The sequence below is a fragment of the Gadus morhua genome, chromosome 19, assembly GCF_902167405.1.
Source record: "Gadus morhua chromosome 19, gadMor3.0, whole genome shotgun sequence".
Lineage (NCBI taxonomy): Eukaryota > Metazoa > Chordata > Actinopteri > Gadiformes > Gadidae > Gadus > Gadus morhua.
Genome location: NC_044066.1, coordinates 17,134,676 through 17,155,932, shown reverse-complemented (window position 1 = coordinate 17,155,932; position 21,257 = coordinate 17,134,676). Strand labels below are relative to the sequence as shown.

Sequence of the window (21,257 nt, the reverse complement as noted above, 5' to 3'; positions counted from 1 at the left end):
AGATTTGTGGCTGTCTGCAGTAAATGTGAGCAATCCTCCTGTAGCTGATAAAGATAAAAAAGGTACTACCCCCCCACGTGTCCTCGCTCTGTCGTCACCTCACTGCTTAGCTTGCAGGTTGACGTTGAAATATTTATTTCAAATGTTGTGTTACATCTACTTGTACTAGCTGTCCTGCATTGACCTTTGTGACCCGATTTCAAAAAAGGCAACCATATAACTCGATTATTTACTCGAAAAAAAGAGAACAAGCAGATGGCAAGTCTTTACTGCCTTAACGGTTGCTGTTGCCATGGCAATTGTATGATGTATAGGCCTACTTAATATGCTGAGTATTCTACGGTCTACTGAAGTAATTTGCCTAATGACAGAAGCTAATGCAAATTAGTTGTACAACGTCGTCAACTACTATTTCTGATCATGCAGCCAACGGTTTTGTAAATCATTGGCGCCCTCTAGCGGTCCGCCTTCTCCAACACGATTGTTAAGTACGATTGCTTCATTTAATGCCATACAAATATAAAATATGTCATTACACACAGACAAGCACGTGAACAAATGTTTGTTTATTTTTTACGATATCCAAAATATTTCTTAGACAGTCAGTAACAGCACATGCTAATACAAAACCCCCAGTGTCTTTCTTTCAGGTGCTATGCAGCAGACTACGACAAGAAGCTCATTACGATGAAATAATAAGTGAAACAGATTTCACAACTGCTATGAGAAAGCCAGTTTATTAAATAACCATTTGTTTAAATAGTCTGTGTCCTAATCATTTTGTACCCAATTGGCATCAAGGCTCAGGTGAGACAAATGTTTAGGTTCAGAGCTACAGACTGACAAGGAAATAATGTTATTGGATGCCTGCTGTATACCAATAAGAACCGAATTAATCTTCACGTAGCCCTTTCCACAAGAATTAACATGACAGGAATGCACAATATGGGAGTTTTTGATGATATTCTAAATTTTTATAAAAAAGAATCAGCATATTTATTTTTACTTGCCATTGTATCTAAGCGGTTTGATCTTTCAATAGTAATTAATGGCAAAAGCTTTTAATTGTAATACAACAGGAATGTATTAATGTATGGCGGATGTAGGGACATATTTATGGTGGTGGCGGAATGGCACGGCACAGTGGCTGCCCAACCCAAACTCTCCAACAGGGGGAGCGCTTGCGCCAATATCAAACGGGGCAAACGGTAAAGACGTAAAGACGCATATATATATTTGGCAATGTTACACAAAAAAAAAAACATTGATTGTGGAATGTTCAACAGGTAAATACAATAACGGCAAAACAAGAAATAGCTGAAGCTTTAAATCTGCCATATAAACCAGCAGGTCAGCCATAGCTGGGAAATGGTAAATAAACTGGCCAATAAGATAGGTCTACTTTAAAAATAAATCACAACTAAATATACCACTAGAGCATCAATTCAACATACTATTAAATATAGTGGATATACAAATATAAGTAAAACCATGTAATTTCCGCACCGTTTGATTGCTAGTGATTTAAGGCATTATCAAAAGTGATGGTTTTAACACAGGCACAATGTGATTATACGCGGGACAGCTGTCTTACTTCACTAGCAGAAACAAAGTGTTCTTGTTTAACATGTATCGAATGTTAGATACTTTACGTTTGTGTTAGATAGCTTTGCATTGACCTTCATGTCCACAGTATACGTTGCGGGCCTTATTCAACGAGCCGCCATCTTGGCTCCATCTTCCTTCAAAGCGTTTAGCAATAAGCTGGAGCCAAGATGGCCGCTAGGCGAATAAGGCACATTGCAAAATCAACAGTAGTCGTAGCGCACACACTTCAAGGGACACATTCATCCTTCTATCCTTCTAGGCATGCTACCAAGCATAGCTACCCATGTGCTTGACAAAAAATAACATTTCCTGCAATTAATGACTCATGGACTGGACATTGAACATCAGGCACATTGGTCAACGGCGATTTCTAATTCGACTACGACGGCGCGCTCGTGTCGGCGGGACTAAGAGCGCAAGTTTGAAAAGTCATTTTTGGTTTTTGGGTTTCCTTCTGTGATCGGCCAATCACCGCAGTGAAACTCACAGGTCCCGCCCCCGGGTCTCAGTACAGGTCCCGCCCCCTGGACTTCGTACAGGCCCCGCCCCCGGGGGGGGGGGGGGGGGGGGATCAGTAAGGGTCTATCTTGATCCTCCGATACAAGCAGCAGGTAAACACCATCCCACAGATCTGAAACAGGAAGTGCACGGTTAAGTCGTCACGGCGACGCCACAGACACGGACTCGGGGTGGGGGGAGCGCTGGTGGGTTGAGGGGGGGGGGGGGGGGGGGGGGGGGATGGCGTTGACTCTGGTGGAAGCAGGGGGGTAGGGGGGGAACGGGGTTGTTTGCGGAAGGTTGCCATGGAGAAGGAATGAGCCGACAGCGTGTGTGCTCGACTGTGTGTGTATAAAATAAAGAAAAGGTAAGACTGGCTTTTATTGGCCGTTAAAACGTACACCGAGCATCGCAGCGGAGACGCTATGCGACGCACTCTGCCCGCTCCGTGCAAACTGAAGCGGGCAAGCTGCTGCACTGTGCGCCTGCGTACATGCGTGCATTCATGTGTGCTGTGTGTGCAGACGCCAGCAAATCAAACCTGAAGGATGAACAGATGAACGAGGGGGGGGGGGGGGGGGGGGTCAGGGAGAGGTCAGAGGAGAAGGAGGAGGAGGAGGAAGAGGAGGACACATTGAGTGAGGCCGGAAGGGATTCAGAAATAAGGACAAGGACTCCCTTTAGCTCGGCTTACGGCCGCTTCCACCCCCCCCCCCCCCCTCCTCCTATTCCCCCCATCCTCCTCCACCCCCCCCCCCCTCTCTCCTCCTCCTCCTATTCCCCCCCATCCTCCTCGCTCCTCCTCCTCCCACTCCTATTCCCCCCATCCTCTTCCACCCCCCCCTCTCTCCTCCTCCACCCCCTACGGAGACAATTTATATGATGGAGAGGACGTGGGAGGTGGAGGAGGGAGGGAGGGAGGGAGGGAGGGAGGGAGGGAGGGAGGGAGGGAGGGAGGGAGGGAGGACGTTTGGGGCCAGAGGGCCAATGACAGAAGAGTGAAGGAGTTAATCGTTCACATGGAGGAGAGGCTCCAGACTGATGACAGTGATGGTGAAGAGGTATGACTGCAGCGCCGCTACAAATATCTCATTAAGGTGCCAATTACAACAAAAAAAAACTGGATTCTAAATCACTAATATAGTGGCTAGTGATTGGGTGGATCAGAAAACATGTATTTAGAATACTTCAAGTTGCCTTTACCTGTAGATGTTGAGTTAATGAGTGAGGGAGGGAGTGAGTGAGTGACATGCAGAGGTGCTCATGGGTGCAAACAAAGAAGGCAGCAAGCCAAACTCAAGACATTCGACGAGTCAAATACTTCAGCCAATGAGAGACAAGCATATGCTAGGCACTGTGCTATACGCTAGCAGCTCTTCGCGTACATCCAACAAACATGGACATGACACAGACAAGACAAGGACAGAAGACACAAACATCACATGTCCACCATGCCGTCTAACCTTGTCCCCTCCACTACAGGGACGGATAATTCCACAAGGGTAGCATTAGCGCTTATCACAAGCTAGCCAAGTCGTCCTCCTCTTCTTTATACAGTAGATAGAGAAAGCAGGCCGTCAAGACAGCCCCAACCAGCTATGGCAACACCACAAAAACACAAAGACATAGGAGACAGAGACATAAGGACACACAGACATAGGAGACAGAGACATAAGGACACACAGACATAAGGACACTCTGCAACACGGACCCAAAACTAGACTGCAGACGGAGAACATAAATGATTTTCTTTAAAGCTGCAAAATTGAAATAAGGAGAACAATAATCCATTGGTTTCACTTAAATAGTGTCGGAATTATGCAGACAAGAGTGGAAATATGAACAGGAAGAAGTGAATAATCCAACGGGACTCTAATGAAGACCGTGCCGTCTCATCGTACTTCTCAGGGCTCAGCAGGAAATCTCCAAGAAGCAAAGGGAAGGAGCTCTGCTCTGTTCACAGCCTGGTTGGACAATGTTGCAGTAAAACACCTTCAGCGTATTCAGGAGGAGTACAAAATACTCAACCTTGGGAAGCACCGACAGCTAAGGAAAGACTTCTATTCTCAGAGGACTCATCGGTGTCAATGGGCCCGTTTCACCTTGGTTCGGTCTTGGTTTGAAACAATAAGCAATCCGTTCCCCACCCAGCTGGCGTTTAGAACAAAGATGGCCCTTAGTTTAATACGGTCAATCATTTATTACGGTGAGAAGCAGTGATGAGATCTACGGTGAGATAACGTTCATGTGTTTTAAACACTGAGGTCTCGAGTCCTAAATGTACAGAAATAATTCCAATGTTAGCGAAAAATAAGTAGGCCCATGAATGTAAGGTACTGAGAGTTTGTGTGTACATAAATCGTCAAACATACAAATACAAAATACTAACCATAACCAACATAAACTTTATTCCTAATCTTAACCTCACCAGATCCATGTCCCCTCCCCGGTATTATCGGGCCTCATATTTAAAACACATTCAAGCTCCCAGATTCCTCCTGCTGAGATATTATTGGCGGAGACTAAAGTTGCAACAGAGATTTGCCATTTAATTCAGTAGACCAGGTCGATGGTAGAAACAAAAAGATTGCAATTGTTAGGATTTATTAGTTAAAATAATTAAGTGTTGAATAGCTCTACTTTCCGACAGTCCTCACTGATATAGTGTTGCAGTTCCACCACCCAACTAAGACGGCTGCTAGGCAACCAAACGGTGACACAGGCTCCAGGATGATTATACGTATTGCTGTATTTTACCGAGGGATCCATAATAAGTCCTAAAAGCTCTGGATCTATTCTATCAGTCCAAGAGGAGCCTGAGGCAGACAGAATTGGAAAATGACAAAATGGTGTTAATACCCTATACCCAGGCCAGAGGCCTTCATCGCCTATCCATTTGATTCATTCCATCTCTTGGCAAGGAGTGACAGTGAAAGGAGCTTTGTGGGGAGCTGAGATGAGAATTTGCCTTTTTTAAAGAAGCTGATCTTCTCAAACTATGATGCATCAGTATTAAGGATACAAAAATAATTGAGTCATCTACACTCGCATAGTTTGTAAGATGATAAATCCACTTTGCACAACCAGTAATTTCATGCATGTTGCACACATGACAGTTGAATGCACATCGCAAACGGAATGAGTTTGTTTTTTTGTGTTCCATGTTTCTTTAAATCGCCACTTCGTCAGTTCTCTACTGCAGCTATTTATTCTATAAAAAAAATATCTGACCTAGAAAGTGTCTGAAGTATATAACGTGCCCATACATGGATCAATACTCCAGGGAATTGTTCTTTATGAATGGTTTTACTCTAGTCCAAGTTTAAAAGCTATAACTGTAGCTACACCCCAAGCCCCAAGAGGGTGCTAATGTGAAACTGTACCTAGTGCAGGTTTGAGACGATGGTGCTATTTATATAACTAACAAACGTTATCATACTATCTTTGTTTAGGTTTGACACCTGTCGATATGACTAAAGCCATGAAGGTAGCGTTCCGCTTGTGACTCCAACGTGTGGACTTACCTGCAGACATGCCACGCCTATTCCCACGGCCCCGATGACCAGCAGGTGGTCCGCCAGGAACTGCTCCAGCTTGGTGATGCATCCGCCCTGAGGAACCGAAACAACGGTCAGGAGGCGACCACACGGCCACTCATAGAACGGTCAACGTACTGATTTATATAGCGCTTCTATCCAAAGTGCTTTACAATATTGCCTGAAATTCACCCACTCATGAACGCACACCGACGGCGGAGTCACCCACGCAAGACGACAGCCAGCTCGTCGTTACTAGTGAGGGTGAGGTGCCTTGCTCAGGGACACCTCGACACTCAGCTAGGAGGAGCAGGGGATCGAACTAGCAACCTTGCGGTTACCGGCCAACCCACTCAACCTCCTGGAAATTAGCCTGGTTTCCTTTTTTGTTGATGAGAATTAATTTAGTTATTAATTTCAAGTCTGAATCTGGGTTTGTCTCCATCTACGGTAACTTTTATGAACTTTATAAATACTCAAAACGTGAACTATAAAACGCCCCATTTTATTTTGATCTTGGATCTCAAAATTGACAGTTAAAACAGGGTAGTGCCACAGATGAGAGGCATAAAGGCAAAGGTCACTTCCCCTTTACGACCTGCATAGACAACAAAAGCGGCCTGCAATTCCCACTGGGCTAAGAGCTCTCCCAAAATGAATAAGATATGAGCTTGAGCAGACAACATTGATTGTTGAGGGTTCTTAAAATACTCCTAGACTCATCTCGGCGCTTGGCTCAACATCAAAAACAGTCCAGAGATCGTTCGTGGGAATACCGCCAAAACAGAGTTGAGTCATAACTTTTGAGCTTGAATTGGTCTTGAGCTGCATGAGTAGAAGACTGTCTGACAGAGCCCAATAACTACAATATATTAGAAATTCTCATACTTTTCCTGAAAGCATAAAGTTCAATTAATATAATACTATACTGGCTTCCACCTTTATTAACCTTTTACCTGCACACTTCAGGAAACCTCGTATTTGACTTCTTACCGAGACTACGACTTTGCTAACGTGATATACATTATCCTACTGTGCCCTCCACCGCACCGCCCAAAATAATGGAACTCATTCAGCGTCCCTGTTCTCCAGTCGACAGCGCTCCGGGGACCAGCACTGACCTCCACCTTGTAGATGTTGGAGGGGTGGTCTCGGAGGCCACAGAGGGGGGTGATGGTCTTGCAGCAGCTGTCTGGAACCAGCCGGTCCTGCGACTCTGTCGACTCGATGTACACGCTCTGCAGCCAGTCCCCCGAGTTGTTGCTGCCGCAGCACTTGAACTGTCCCGCGACAGGCCACAAAGAAAGACACGCATTAACAATGCATGGTGGCACCTCTTATAGACAGAGACTTTAGAAGAGGAGCCGTCACACAGCCTGCCACAGCAACCATGTCGCCAGGAAATCACGATTGACCTTATTTCTCTGGATTTGACTAAATTCTCGGGTCGTACTTTTCGTATAATTATTTTACATTTTGATGCTTTATAGAGTTAGATATAGAGAGGAAGGTTTGGGAGATGGAGGGGAGGACAGGCAGCAAAGGACCGTGGGCGGGACTCAAACCCGGGTCGCTGCGATCAGGACTGAGGCTGTACGGTACGCGCTCAACCCGCTCGGCTTCTAAGCGAGGGGAGCAGGGATACGTCGTTACCATGACTCCGACTACTACGCCCGCGGCTGACCAATCAGAACGGCGTGGGGAGGATCACTTACGTCCTGCTGCAGCCGGTCCACGGCCAGCGTGATGGCCTCGGCCCCCGGCTGGGCGTAGTTCTCAGACATGGTCTGGTTCAGGTGCTGTTTCAGCTCATCACTGAGCTGGAGAGGGAGAGGGAGAGGGAGAGGGAGAGGGAGAGAGAGAGAGAGAGATATTAACCAATGAAAATGCCCTGTTGGAATGTGACGTAGGTAAATGTATGAGTATGTTAGGTGGTGTGTGCTTCCCACATGCAATATAACAGATATTTTGTTTGGCAACAGATAAGTCTCGACTTCACTGGCCTCACTGATATTGAAATTCACAGAGCATAGGAAAAACTGGGAAAGCAAAGAAAGACATCAGCTGGCATGTGTGAGGGGGTATAAAAAAAATCTATTTGGGAGATAAAAGTGAGGAGCGGTATTGGTGCAAGGCAGAGAAGGCAGGAACCACCCCCCCCCCCCCCCCCCCCCCACTCTAATCCTGCTGGGACCGGAGCGCTGCACGGCAAACCGGAAAGAAGACGGGCCTTTTAAAAATGGAGGTTTTTGTCTCGGTGCCCGGAGGGGGTCCCGATCGTTCAATTGATCCTCCGCCGTTCGCTGAACCTTTTCCCTCTATTACAGCGGATCTATTGAGAGTGGGCCCACGCGGAGGAGCAATAGAAGCCCTGGAAGGCCTGGGAGGAAGCTGAGGGGATATGAGAACAGGCTTTTTGATGAGTTGCAGAAGGTGCCGATTTGACCTGACGGGAGTATTGAACGTTCTGAGAATCCCCAGAGGCGTCACCCTGAACACAGAGCAGGAGGCCATGAGGCTTCTGAGTCCAGCATGTTCTGGAGGAGGGGGCGCCACGGGGAGAACGACAGACAGGGAAACGCCCTGGTTTGGAAAAAGAACCATTGAAAAGAAACCGAAGAATAAATAAATGTAAAATATTATTTACTGATTTTTATCCGCGGGACTGGGTAGCTCCTGGAAACTAGGCCTGCTCTGAACACTCGACATTTCCAGAAACGTTTGGCAATTTAATGAATTTGCAACCAGGAATTGGTTTTAGAAAAATTAGTTTCCATTGGGAAGCTGTGCATGTTTGCCTTCTGTTATTTTCTTAATTGTTCATCCGGTTAATAATTGGCGCTGGACCATCTGGAAGAGGAGCTCTATGGTGGGTTGAAGCCTAGCCTCTACGGCGCTAGCCTCAACCAGACCTAACCTCATTACTGAATGCTAATCACGTTGCTCCTCCAACGCTAATTACTGAACAAAGAAAACTAAAGTGGAAATGGCATGGGGAGGCACAGACTAATAATGAGATCATAGTGTCTGCATGTGACGGGGCTTATTATCTAAAACATCATGCTGTCACCAGCATCCCTGTACAGGGGCAGGTAGTTATCTCAAAATAAGAACTATTGGGCATTATGACTTCTGCAGAAGAGTGTGTGTTAGTGTGGGTGTGGGCGTGTGTGTGACTCACCCTTTGGTAGTAGACGTAGGCCAGGACGCCAGCCACCAGCTCTATCAAGAAGATCACCAGCAGGCAGGAGAAATACTGGGATGTTGGAGAGAAACGTGGGAAAAAATTAGCCGGGAACATAAAACAAAAACGCAACATCACCAACTTTTAATTCCATTAGCCACCAGTCACTAGGAGTGTTACATCAGAGCACTTGGCAACGGGAGATATAGTCGCTTCACTCCACCAGGCCCCCTGCCATGGAAACATCTCGCTGCCAGAATGAGCGAGCAAAAATGACTGGCACGCCCACACAACCAACCCGGCCATCCCTGCACACTATTTATTATTGCGAATACTTTTACCGCACTCGAGCGCAGTATTTCTCCGCTTGCAAGAGCAGTACTATAGTCTGCCTTGAGAAAAATCATTCATTGTGCACGCACATGATGTGAAGCACCACGCAACTGACAGCCCCGTATGCTGTCACTTTGCTCTCGTGCTGGCAAAGTGCCTTCCTGCTCTCTTCCTGAGATTTCTTTTTGCCACATAATGGGTGGGGCATGCCATCGCCAACCCATCCCTAAAATATCAAGCAGCAGAATGATGCACGTGTTCACGTGTTTATAAGGTGTGAGGGTTAACGTACACAAACTGTCAGACCATGATATTATGGACTAAGCTTCCAAAGTATTTGGCAAAACTGGCCGTTATTTTCGAGCCCCTTCCCTTTGGAAATTTCTAGAGATCCCGTTGAAATTGACTGAGTTCCAATTTTACATTTGTATCAACCCTTAAAGATATAAGCAGCATTCACCAAGACATTATTAAATGCCTTTGTGCCTCGTTTTTATTTATTCAGCAGACTGTAAGCAGTTATGTGTGTGTCTGTTTCCGGTCTGCGGCCTGCAACGAATGTAAACAATGGCAATTCAGGCCTTTGGTCTTTGTGATAAGAGCCTTTGATGAAAGCGCTATACTGCCACAGTTTACATTCGTACAAGGAAGTAATTTGGACAAATTATATTGATAACGGAAGTTTTAGGTCAGCCAGTTGAGTCGGTTACGATGGTTTGATCACCCCGACTGGATTGTCCAGACTTTACCTGGTTAATAAATAAAGAAGTAGTTATTCACAGATTACTGTACACTTGAGGAATTGTGTCTCAACTGTATGGGATACTTGGATGCCTGAATCAAGGAGAGAATGACAGACAGAGACAATGACAGACAAAAATTGAGAGAGAGACAGTGAGAGAGCGACAGACAGTGAGAGAGAGACAGGGACAGCAAGACTGACAGACACACAGAGAAAAGGAGAAAGAGAAAGAGAGAAAGCGAAAGAAAGCTCACACTGGCCGTTTCTTCAAGCCATTGTGAATAGACAAATGCCACTTCATTGACTGAGCAAGACAAAGGAAACGATGGCTCAGACAAACCACTGCCACAATCACGGCTAAGAAGGAGAAGTCCGGCCAATAGCAAACCTCAGCGTGGTTGCATTGGGTTTATCGAGCATCATAAATGGGCCTGACCAAAACGCCTCAACTGTGGTTGTGCCGTCGTCGGAAAATGTGAGAAAATAAGGGCAAGGTCGACCAGAGTTGTCTTTAAGGATTGTAAATACTTGACTTTTGATCGCAAAGGAGTTTCTAACATCGTTTGATCTTCCTCAAACACGAGGACAAGTTATGTCAATAATGATACAAGCATTCCATTAATATCCCCAGAGTAGAGTAATATGACTATGTATATTCAAAATCAACCTGTGTTACACAATATCTCGTCAGTACCCGACCACTTTATACACACACACGCACTCTGTCTCTTCATCCTTCTCAGCAGACATCCAATCAACTAATAGTGTCTGAGGTTAATCATACCATCAGCAAATCAGGACACCATCCACATGCAGCCCCTAGGAAACCAGACACACAATGTAACCCCTTCACCTCCACACTCCTTATACCCTCCATCACAGAGCGTGAAAAGAACAAGGGACAGACCTATAAATAGTGCACACACACACACACACACACACACACACACACACACACACACACACACACACACACACACACACACACACACACACACACACACACACACACACACACACACACACACACACACACACACACACGGATGGGGGAATGATGCGACACACCTTGTCCCCCACCTGTGTCTGTGTGTGTTCTCGTGTTGGTTTGAAACACTGAACGCAGGCCTGAAGTGTAGCTCACTAAAAGAGAAAGGAAAACTGCTGCTCCACAGTGAGAGAAACGCATTCCGCTGTGTCAAGTAGGGTGGGGAAATGCAGCAGTAGATGACAGAAAAACAACAGCATAAATCTGGGCGACTCCGAAGGATTTATCGCGGCAGCCACAGCAGTGGTATAGAACAAAAACACGTTGACACAACCTTCCCTGTCGTTCTGTAATGCGGTTTACAATGCCAAACATGACAATCTGACTGGAAACCACTTAGCTAGCCATCCAAGCAAGCTACGCCTTGACTGATGATAGCCAGAACTCATTTGTCACAGACAATCAAATAAAGTTGTTTGATAGACAACCCAAAAGTAGGCGGCAAGGGCAATGAAACTTTGCTTTGGTCGTCAGCGTGGTATTGGCTTTTGTTTTGGTAAAGAATCATTGGATACATTAGCTTAAATTATACTCACGACCTACACACATTATTATCATCATCATCAGGGTCCAAAACACATTTTTTGATATTATTTTTCACCTGGACAACAATCTACAGTTCAACCATTGCATTTAATACAGAACTCTGAACCCTTTCACAGGGATTGTACCCCGAATCTCATGGTTGAGGGTCAAACCCGGGTCTCACCGTGGACAGGCAGCCTTCTGCTCGCGGAGGGCTTGTACCCTGACTACCATCGTTATAACCCGGACCCCCCCCCCCCCCCCCCCCCCCCCCCCTCACCGTGGACAGGCAGCTCTTCTGCTCCCGGATGACGGCGCAGCAGCCCACGAAGCCGGTCACCACCACCAGGCTGCCGGCCAGGATCAGGATGTAGGCCGACACCGCGAAGGTGCTGGAGGCCAGCAGGCTCAGGTAGTCGCTCTTCTCCACCAGCGTCCACACGCCCACGCCCAGCACGGCGGCCCCGCCCACCTGGGGGACGGAGGGGGGGAGGGGGGAGGCAGGGGGGTAAGACAGTGGTGTGGGGCCGGGACTCAACACAACCCCAGGGTTAGCCTCATAGGCTCTAGGCCAGGGGTCACCAACCTTGTTGAACCTGAGAGCTGCTTCATGGGCACTGAGTCATACGAAGGGCACCCGGTTCCATACACTCTTCTGACATAACAAATTTGCTCAGTTTGCCTTTAGTTATCTATTACTATCAATGATTAATGATACTCATCTATGTGAAGCCATGTTAATTAATTAATTCATGTTAATGATTTCTCACAATAATTATCAACAATGACTTAAAAAAGGTGGGAAAGAGTTGTTCAAGAATGAGTAGTGCTGTTTTTAGAACAGGCATGCGGGCGCCTCATGTGGTCCTAGCGGGCGCCCTGGTGCCCGCGGGCACTGTGTTGGTGACCCCTGCTCTATGATATAAGACTGATGGATTCACTTTACTCAGCTTCCCCCTCTGGGATCTACAGCCTTCGTACGTATGACAGACCATAATAACACGGGTTATAAAACATCTGCGAAGAGGTTCACAGGAGAGGAGATGAGACAGACCACCGCATCACGTATCTATTTATACTCTCCCTACAATCGATGGTGTTGGGCCCCGTTCTCATTCTGAATCCGTTGTGCTCGTTGGATAAAGCAGAAGGCTGCAGCAGGTGGAGCAATTAGAATGAAGACCTTGGCACAAGCAGCCTGTTGCTGAAAGTGTTCTCTAGGTTGTTGAAAACACCTTTAAGAGGATGGAGCTTATAGAGTGACTCCATGATACCCACAGGCCAACCAGCATCCGCCCAGTTGATGATATGGTCAAGGTCAAAAACACAGGAGGACATCAGAATCGGTCAGGGCTCATGTTGGGACTGGCTGTGTATAGTCATCAGTTCAGAGACCGAGTTAACGGTTAACTATTAACAGTTGACTTGGTTGGGGTTGTTAGGATTACGTCAAGGGCTCTGGAATGCATTTCCAAACGAGAATGCCAGCCAGGGGGGGGGGGGGGGGCATAGCTGACACAACAGCGTCTCCGTGGCAACAGCAGGAAGACAACCTCTGGACAGAGAGGGCGATGTAGGAGGATGGGGAGACAGATGATAAGACGGGAGGAATGTGAGGAATGAGAGGGGCGAATGGAAGAAACGGCTAACAAGGAGGATGACTTGGGGATTGGGAAGTCTGTATTAAAATTGGGGGACATTTCGAATTGAGGGAAAGACACACAGTGAACTTAGGGGAAGAGAAGGGAGAGACACTGAGATTGTAAAATAAAAATAAAAAGATCAGCATATTCTATCATTATTTGGTTGTTATGCATCCTTCCAGTTCTTTCGGATTATGTAACTTTTAGTTCAAAAGTTAGAATGTGTTAAAAGCGCTTAATCAATGAAGCATAACTCACTTACTTGCAAGTAAACAGTGTCTACACAGACATAGATAAATGTGTATCAAGATAAGTGACTAACACCAACACTTTCCCTATCATGCAAGAAGAAAATATAGATCTATGAAAAGCACAAGGGAAGCTCTGTGGCAGAGAGCGTGGGAGGGACGGGAGAAAGGGAGAGGAGGCGAGGGGAGACGGCAACAGATCCAGAGCTCATCGGAGAGGAGGGGGAGGCCAGGCGGGCCGAATGCGTTAGAAACAACAGGCCAAAGAGCACACCGGGGGGGTGGCCGTTATTAGCGCCGCCGTGACGGCCACGCCGCTGGCTCCGCAGCATAACAATGGCGGGCGTGGCCCAGCCGGCGTCTGTTCCCCTCGTCAGTGTCACCGCCGGGCACGGAGGAAATGCCTCGATCGCTCCTCTCCGTGTTAACCCCGTCCTCACCACCCCCCCCCCCCCCAGCCCTCTTTGTCTTTGAGTTTCCTACAGATGCCACTTTGTTAAAAACAAAGTTGCAGGAAGCAGGATTTAAGAGCTATTGTGCGAGTTTAATTTGTTATCAATGCCAGGGTCATCCGTCAGCTATTAGGGAGTGAAATGCGCGGTGATAATATCTGTTACAGGTTGAATACTCCTGCCTCCGTTCTGACCAATCAGGGCACCTCTTTCGTGATTGGTTCAGAGATGTAATGAGGGCAGGAGCGGAGGGGACTCGATTTTGTCTAGTTCTTAAATCTAGCTCTCTTCCGCTCTCTCTCTTTACACCACTTCCATCCTACCTACTGCACCTTGGTTGCAGTAGGTTCTGCTCTTGGTAAACCCCATTCACACAAGACATTACTATTTTAGAAAATAGTACTAGTCTTATACTGTTACAAGCCTCAGGCAACGGCAGGGGTTCAGTGAGGAGGTTTGGTCCTTCCCATGTCACCCGAGAGGCAGCTGGGCTAAAGGGTATACTGGGACCTACAGGTCGTCACACATGTGACTGCTGTGTCTGCTGCCACCAAGAAGGAGTCGCCATTACTCGATTGGAAGTTGCCAAAAAAAACAGTGTTTCAACAATAACAAATAATTCCCCCCCCCCCGAGTGGCTTTAGACATCTGTGCCTCCCTCACATTAGCACAAAGCCCCAGTTCCCTTGTTGCTTTAAATGCTGTTTTCAAGCTGATTGAAAAAAAAAGGAAACAGAATGAGCACTTTCAGGATGAGACGGGAACAATGGAGATAATGAGAGGGACAGTGGTTGGCAGGACCGTGGCAGATGGGAAAAAAAAAAAAAAGGCTCACAGTTGACGGCAAACACCGGGCTGTGTGCATAAGAACACAGCCCGCTCCCTCTACGTTCCCTGTCTAAACTCATGTTTGGTTTCATTTCCTTTACACGGTTGCCCCGCCCTTCCTACCTCACAGGGTGGTAGCCAGTAAGCAGAGAACCTGGGGTGTCTCGTGGGAGTGAAAGATAAACGGTAGACGCCTCTGAGAAATTAATAGTTTGCTCCTGTACGTAAAAGTGCAAAACAAAGAAGTTCTGCTCTCTGACTAAACCAAATTCGAAAAAATAAAAAGTTAAACTTTAGACATAACAGAACACGCTTTTATTAGTTGTTGGGAGTTTCAAAGCCAGCCCAAACATTGTCTCTTCACCCGTGCATGAAGGCCCAGTAGCGAGTGAGCGAGCACAGTTTTAATGGGCGACTGCACTATCAAACATTAGATCCAGCAGTGCGTTGCCAGGGCGTGGGGGTTTTGGTACAGAACTCCCCGCGTATGCAGCAAAGGCACTAAATAATCGATGAGTCACTTTGGGCCAAGTCCATTACATTCGGCCCATTCTGGCGCAGACTCAGCAGCCTTCTCCGATCTTCAGGACTCCGGCCTGGACGGACACCTCCCTATTGCCGCCACCACCCCCACCACCACCACGGCCATGGAGAATGCGTCTGGAGCTTGAATGCCATCATGCCATGTTTACGTTCCACCTACACGATGCAGCCTCTTCACTGCCCTTTTGCTCGACATGTGATGCCCCCGCCTTTTCCTCCCACATACCAAATTGATTCAAGAGGAAAATAGAGAGGCGACGGGGATTTGGTTAAAGGTAACTAGATCCTACGTTGAACGGCTGGGTGCAGTGATAAAGTTACAAAGTGGTTGTCGCCCTTTGATTCTCTAACAGTACGTTTAAACAAGATTGGCAATTTCAGAAATGTTCTCATGGACTAGATAAAACTAAAACAGCAATTATCCATCAACAATGACGTATTAATTACATAAACACGCCAAAGCCGAGGTTTTCCCCTAAACCACTACTTGGTGGTTCTTGTTTTCCTCAAGGTTGACTCACCCAGAACAGGAAGTTGAAGACAAAGAGCAGGTACTTCAAACACACGGTCAGCCAGTCTCCCTGGTCGTCCTTAAACGCTGTCGACATCTTCCTGCCTCACTCTTCTGCTTCTGGAATCACACAAAGTAAAACATCCTGTGGGGTTTTTATAGGCAGAATTAAATGTCCCAGTGTTAAATATAGAACAGATGTCCTCTTTCCACTTGAAACGTGATAAAGTGTGTGTCTTATAATAGTTCTTCAATGCACGTTCTTAAAATACCCTACCTGAACATTGTTCAACGTCTAAGTGTTTACTAGTGTGCAATTATACAGGTTCAACAAGCCTTTTATTCGGGAATTAAGTTAGTAAATTCAAATGGAATGAAATATAGCAAGCATGTCTATCTCAGGAATTATGAGTGATTCAAAAGTTGTTATTTGGAGAGTGAACAGCTGGAATGTTCTGGTAATATCTTGCTGACAGTTTGGAGTAATGTGCCCCAGATTAGCCATGGGTTGGGATTGTTGCGGATAAATGATGGATCCTCATTACATGCCATGCCATGTGTTGATTACTTTAATTGTGATATTTGTTTGTGTGTTAGTTCATAGCAGTGGGAGGATTAGGGAAGCGGGACCAGGCATATGTGAATAACCTGGGGCCAAACATATCAGATCATTAATATTTATCATAATATATGCCATGTAGGGCCCGGGATTTGGGCATTCACGATTTTTGCGTCGGGGTTTTAAATGCTGAAGTGACGTTATCAGTTCGTGATTAAATCACTAATTAAAAGAAGAAATCGCTGTTTTCCATGGGAAAGGGTTAAAAAAAACTCGGTTTTTTTACGCATGCTTAAAAGTGAATGGTCCTTTTTCCGGGTCAAGACTACCTTATCGGGTGTGAGATGTCGGCTGCTTCCCCAGGGAATGACGTGGAGGAGACTGTACCAACTCGCACTCCTGCGGACTTTGGCCCAAATATATCGCACTTACTATCGCGAATGAACGTCCAATCTTTACAGATTAAAATACGTTTTCACTTGTGTGGCTGTTCACGGGACAAGGAAGGACTAAATCCTGGACAGGAGATATCTGCACCTGCATTGTTGTTGCGCACTACAAAGTTGGCGAATAGCGTGCGGTCGCTAAGATCCCGTGGACGAACTACGATTTGCCCTTTATTAAAACAACTACTCACCAGGACGAACCACTTGATAATCAATCCCTCTCCAAATCAATGCACCGTCCACACTGCGGAAGGGACACTGTGTGTTCAGCTTGTTGCTTATAGTCTCAGCAGCAGGTTTCCTCGGAGCGTGTGTGACGGTAGTCGGACTTTAGGGAAGGGGCCAGTGTGGGCCGCGGGCGAGCAGGAAATGAAGCGACCAGATAACCCGCCCCCAACCCTTTGAGTGAATGAACGCACGCTGCAAACCACTGGTTAAAATGTAACTAAAACCACCACATGGTTTCATGCTCAGTGGGCACGTTGGAGTGCAGCATGCCTACTAGGGCTTAATAAGCAATGCAACGTCAAATACTAAAAAGAAAATTATTTAGATAAAGGGAATGCATGAAGAAACATTGTGACCATAGGACTGTGTGTCTGCATTGCTAAAAACACCATATTTTAAGATGGTGAAATCAAAAAACGACCATAGCTACCAACAGCTTTGTTGTTGTTGGTAGGGAATCCAAGTAATCAACTTAAGTAAACACAGGAGACAATAAATCTGCCCCCTTCGTTCTCATTATGTAAAGTACCCCCTGGATGTATTGAACTGCTGACCTCCAGGCCCCAAGAAGACAGTATTGTTTTGCTTCAGAAGGACGAGGAGAAGATCTCTCTCGCTAGGACTTCCTGGCTTTATTGACTGGTTTATTATTGAGTTATCCAGCTTAAGTTCTGAAAAACGGGCTGAGTTGAATGCGTCTATGAATATAAATCACATCCAGTTTCAGTGAATAGGCCTGTGTCTTCACCTTGGAAATGCTAAGAGAGGACACTAGATTTAAAAGAAAAAATACTAATGGGACAAAACATCAAGTCACAAATCAAAATTGAACCAAATCCTGTTGCTGATAGCCTGGACCAGCCCTGGCCGTTCCATCTGTCCTCTGTGATGACTATTGCTCATTCACAGCCAGATTCCCCATTTCACAAAGCCGGCCGTTGTTTTTGTATTCCTCCATTCCTGCGGTAATTTCATAAGCCAGCAGTCCATCGGGAACAGGTCCCGACAGTCTGTCCACCAAAACAACATTGGTTGGCAATTGAGGCCATCTATCACGTCCCATTCACACAGAGAGCGGATGGCAGTGAAGGAAGAGCAGGCGAGACGATCACATTGGAACAAAACTTAAAGGTGTCATTGCATCGTTTGTTCATTCATTTTGCGGTGGTCACTACTAGTAGCAATGAATGCCCTGTGAGTCGGTTTTGGTGAAAAAAATGCTCTGGTGCTCCTGCTTTACGCTGTTCTAGTGTGGTGGAGGAGCTGGGCGGGAGGAACGACAGGATTCACTGATTGGCTAGGCCTCTGATTGGCTAACAGCACCGTCCGTCAGGGTAATAAAACCGTTTAAACTTCCAGAGAGGAGAGAGAGAGAGAGAGAGAGAGAGAGAGAGAGAGAGAGAGAGAGAGAGAGAGAGGGGGGGGGGAGAAGCAGAGAGAGACACAAAGAGAGAGGGGGAAAGGAAAGAGAGAGAGAGAGAGAGACAGAGAGAGAGAGAGAGAGAGAGAGAGAGAGAGAGAGAGAGAGAGAGAGAGAGAGAGAGAGAGAGGGAGAGAGGGAGAGAGAGAGAGAGAGAGAGAGAGAGAGAGAGAGAGAGAGAGAGAGAGAGAGCGAGAGAGAGACAAAGACAGAGAGACAGATAGGGGGGAGAAGCAGAGAGAGACACAAAGAGAGAGGGGGAAAGGAAAGAGAGAGAGAGAGAGAGAGAGAGAGAGAGAGAGAGAGAGAGAGAGAGAGAGAGAGAGAGAGAGAGGCAGAGAGAGAGAGACAAAGACAGAGAGACAGATAGGGGGGAGAAGCAGAGAGAGACACAAAGAGAGAGGGGGAAAGGAAGGAGAGAGAGAGAGAGAGAGAGAGAGAGAGAGAGAGAGAGAGAGAGAGAGAGAGAGGGAGAACGAGTGAGACACACACAGAGCGAGGGAGATGGAGAGAGATAGAGAGAGAGAGACACACACAGAGAGAGCCAGAGAGAGAGAGAGACACAGAGAGAGGGAGAAGGAGAGAGAGACACAGACAGAGAGATTTCTTGGCCAAGAAAGAAGAGTTGAGGAAGAAATGGTTGGATTGAACATTCATTCACCATGACCGCGGCCCTGCCGCTCCCGCGACCCCTGCGCGCCACGACTCCCGCCGTGCCCCCTGAATGAATGAATGAATGAATTAATTAATTAATGAATGAATGAATCATGTCCAATCCAACCATTTCTTCCTCAACTCTTCTTTCTTGGCCAAGAGGTCCAACATTGAGTTGTTATCGGCACAAAGACACAAACTTATTCTGCAATGTAAGCACCTTATTGCTGTTCTCGGGGAATGACACCTTTAAATGTTAAGTAAACTAAATATGTGTTTGTATTCGGTACGAATGAAAACATGTCAGAATTTGTGCCAAATATAAAACCACATTTAGGCTACTCAGTGTATGTTACCTTCTATGTTATCTTCTTACCCGTTCAGAAAGGTCCCATCTCTAAACCGGCCCCTGAAGCCATCTCATTTCTATGCCACACCGGTACCTCTCTCCGTCTCGTCTCACTCCATTGTTCCGGATTATTCCCCCAGTTTATTTTCCATGGACACCGGCAGAGCCCTCCCCAGGCTAGCTGAAGGTGGAAGAGAGAACGTGAGATGCATATTTGTAAACATTTATGTTTCATACAATTTTTATATTAATTACATCATTTCATATTGTTTTTGCCCAACATACAGCTTGGGACTTTGAAAATGTCCGACTTAAAATAGGGTTTGGTTTTAGGGTTAGGGTCTGGTTTTGGGGTTAGGTGTTAGGGAAATGGTTTGGTGTCAGGGTTACATTTTAGGGTTTAGTTTGATTTTAGGCTAATGCTTGGGTATTAGGGTTACATTTTTGGTTGGGCTTTATGGTTTATTTTTAGGGTTAGGCCTACATTTATGGGTTTGGTATTGGGGTTATGGTTTAGTTTTAGGTTTAGGTTTGGTTTTAGGGTTAAGGTTTCGGTCTGGTTTCAGGTTTAGGTTTTAGGGTCAGGATCCCGAAAATTACCCCAGGGTGACTTTAATAAAAAAAAGAAGTGTGTATAAGCATGTATGTTTGCTATCTAATGTTAGAAACTTTCGCTACATTCTGTTGTGTTTTTACTTTTCATTTAGCACATATCTGTCTGCCTGTAACAGTTTCCTCTCTAGAAGCCTTTCTTCTTCCACAACGTGTTCTCTGTGGTGGCTCCACCCCCCAGCACTGAGAGGTGGAGGAAGGTCCTGCGCTAATGGGAGGAGATACACAGACATTCAGTGTTACAAACTGCTCTGTGTTGCCATTGCATTGAGGGTGGTGAGCTGGCGATACAGTTTGAAGCGGGTACAGCGATAGGTATTAGGATAGGGAATGTCGGGTTTGAGAATGGATTGCTCTGTTTAAGGGGAATTGTTTGTAGCAATGCATCAAGAAAGAAAATCACGAACTATGTCGAATTATGATTAAAGGATACACAAAAACACACACACACACACACACACACACACACACACACACACACACACACACACACACACACACACACACACACACACACACACATCTATTTGCACATAAAAATATATACATCCAATAAATTAGCTTTTCTAAACATAACAAAGCAGGTGGCACAGGCCGAGGTCAGTGCAATTATTTATGGTCACAGTACAAGTGAGCTATGTATATGTCAGCAGTCAACTTGACCTTGAGGAGTTTTTCCAAACGCCTTTTCCAAACGATGAAATTGCAAACGTGTAGGCCTACTTATGATTGATGTCGTGTCAGTGAACCTGCAGGAGCAGCATCAAGGGTATGACAGACGCTTGTTGCATGCGTTGACCCGTGGTGGATTCGGCGAATGAGAACAATCCCAGGGATGTGATTGGTTATGGCAGAACATATTCTCTCCAGTGTGGGATAGTCGGATGGGTAGGTGTGAAGAGGCATCTGCCGTGTGGGAAGGAGAGAATTACATCGTAGGGATCTTTTTATATCCCACGATTCTGCTCGGCAACCCAAATAATGCAAACCATAAACAACCATATCAGTAGAGTATATGCTGTTGAAACTCTGGGTCTCCAGGATTAAAAATGCCAGATATCTACAAAGGAGGACTACTTATTCTACACTAGCCCAAGATATGGCAATGTGTGGATTGTGAAACGGGCTTTTCCGAAGAGCGGAGATGACTTGAAAGTGTGTGTGTGTGTGTGTGTGTGTGTGTGTGTGTGTGTGTGTGTGTGTGTGTGTGTGTGTGTGTGTGTGTGTGTGTGTGTGTGTGTGTGTGTGTGTGTGTGTGTGTGTGTGTGTGTGTGTGTGCGTGTGTGAGTG

The 21,257-nt window shown here is 46.2% G+C and overlaps 1 protein-coding gene across 3 annotated transcripts; it reads right to left on the bottom strand.

Annotated features, from left to right (window-relative positions):
- Window positions 1-551: 551 nt before the first annotated feature.
- tspan11 (tetraspanin 11) lies at window positions 552-17,121 on the bottom strand. Of its 3 annotated transcripts, XM_030341805.1 has the most exons (9): window positions 16,896-17,089; window positions 16,588-16,664; window positions 15,710-15,819; window positions 11,755-11,946; window positions 8,824-8,898; window positions 7,358-7,462; window positions 6,764-6,922; window positions 5,631-5,717; window positions 552-2,239 (listed from the first exon to the last, which is right to left on the bottom strand). In XM_030341805.1, exons 3-9 carry the CDS (start codon window positions 15,794-15,796, stop codon window positions 2,180-2,182), a joined length of 765 nt encoding a protein of 254 aa, XP_030197665.1. In that variant the 5' UTR covers window positions 15,797-15,819; window positions 16,588-16,664; window positions 16,896-17,089; the 3' UTR covers window positions 552-2,179. The 3 variants fall into 3 exon arrangements, with proteins under 3 accessions (XP_030197665.1, XP_030197664.1, XP_030197666.1); XM_030341804.1 differs by lacking the exon at window positions 16,588-16,664 and having other exon boundaries at window positions 16,896-17,121; XM_030341806.1 differs by lacking the exon at window positions 16,588-16,664 and having other exon boundaries at window positions 15,710-15,844.
- Between the last annotated feature and the right edge of the window lie 4,136 nt (window positions 17,122-21,257).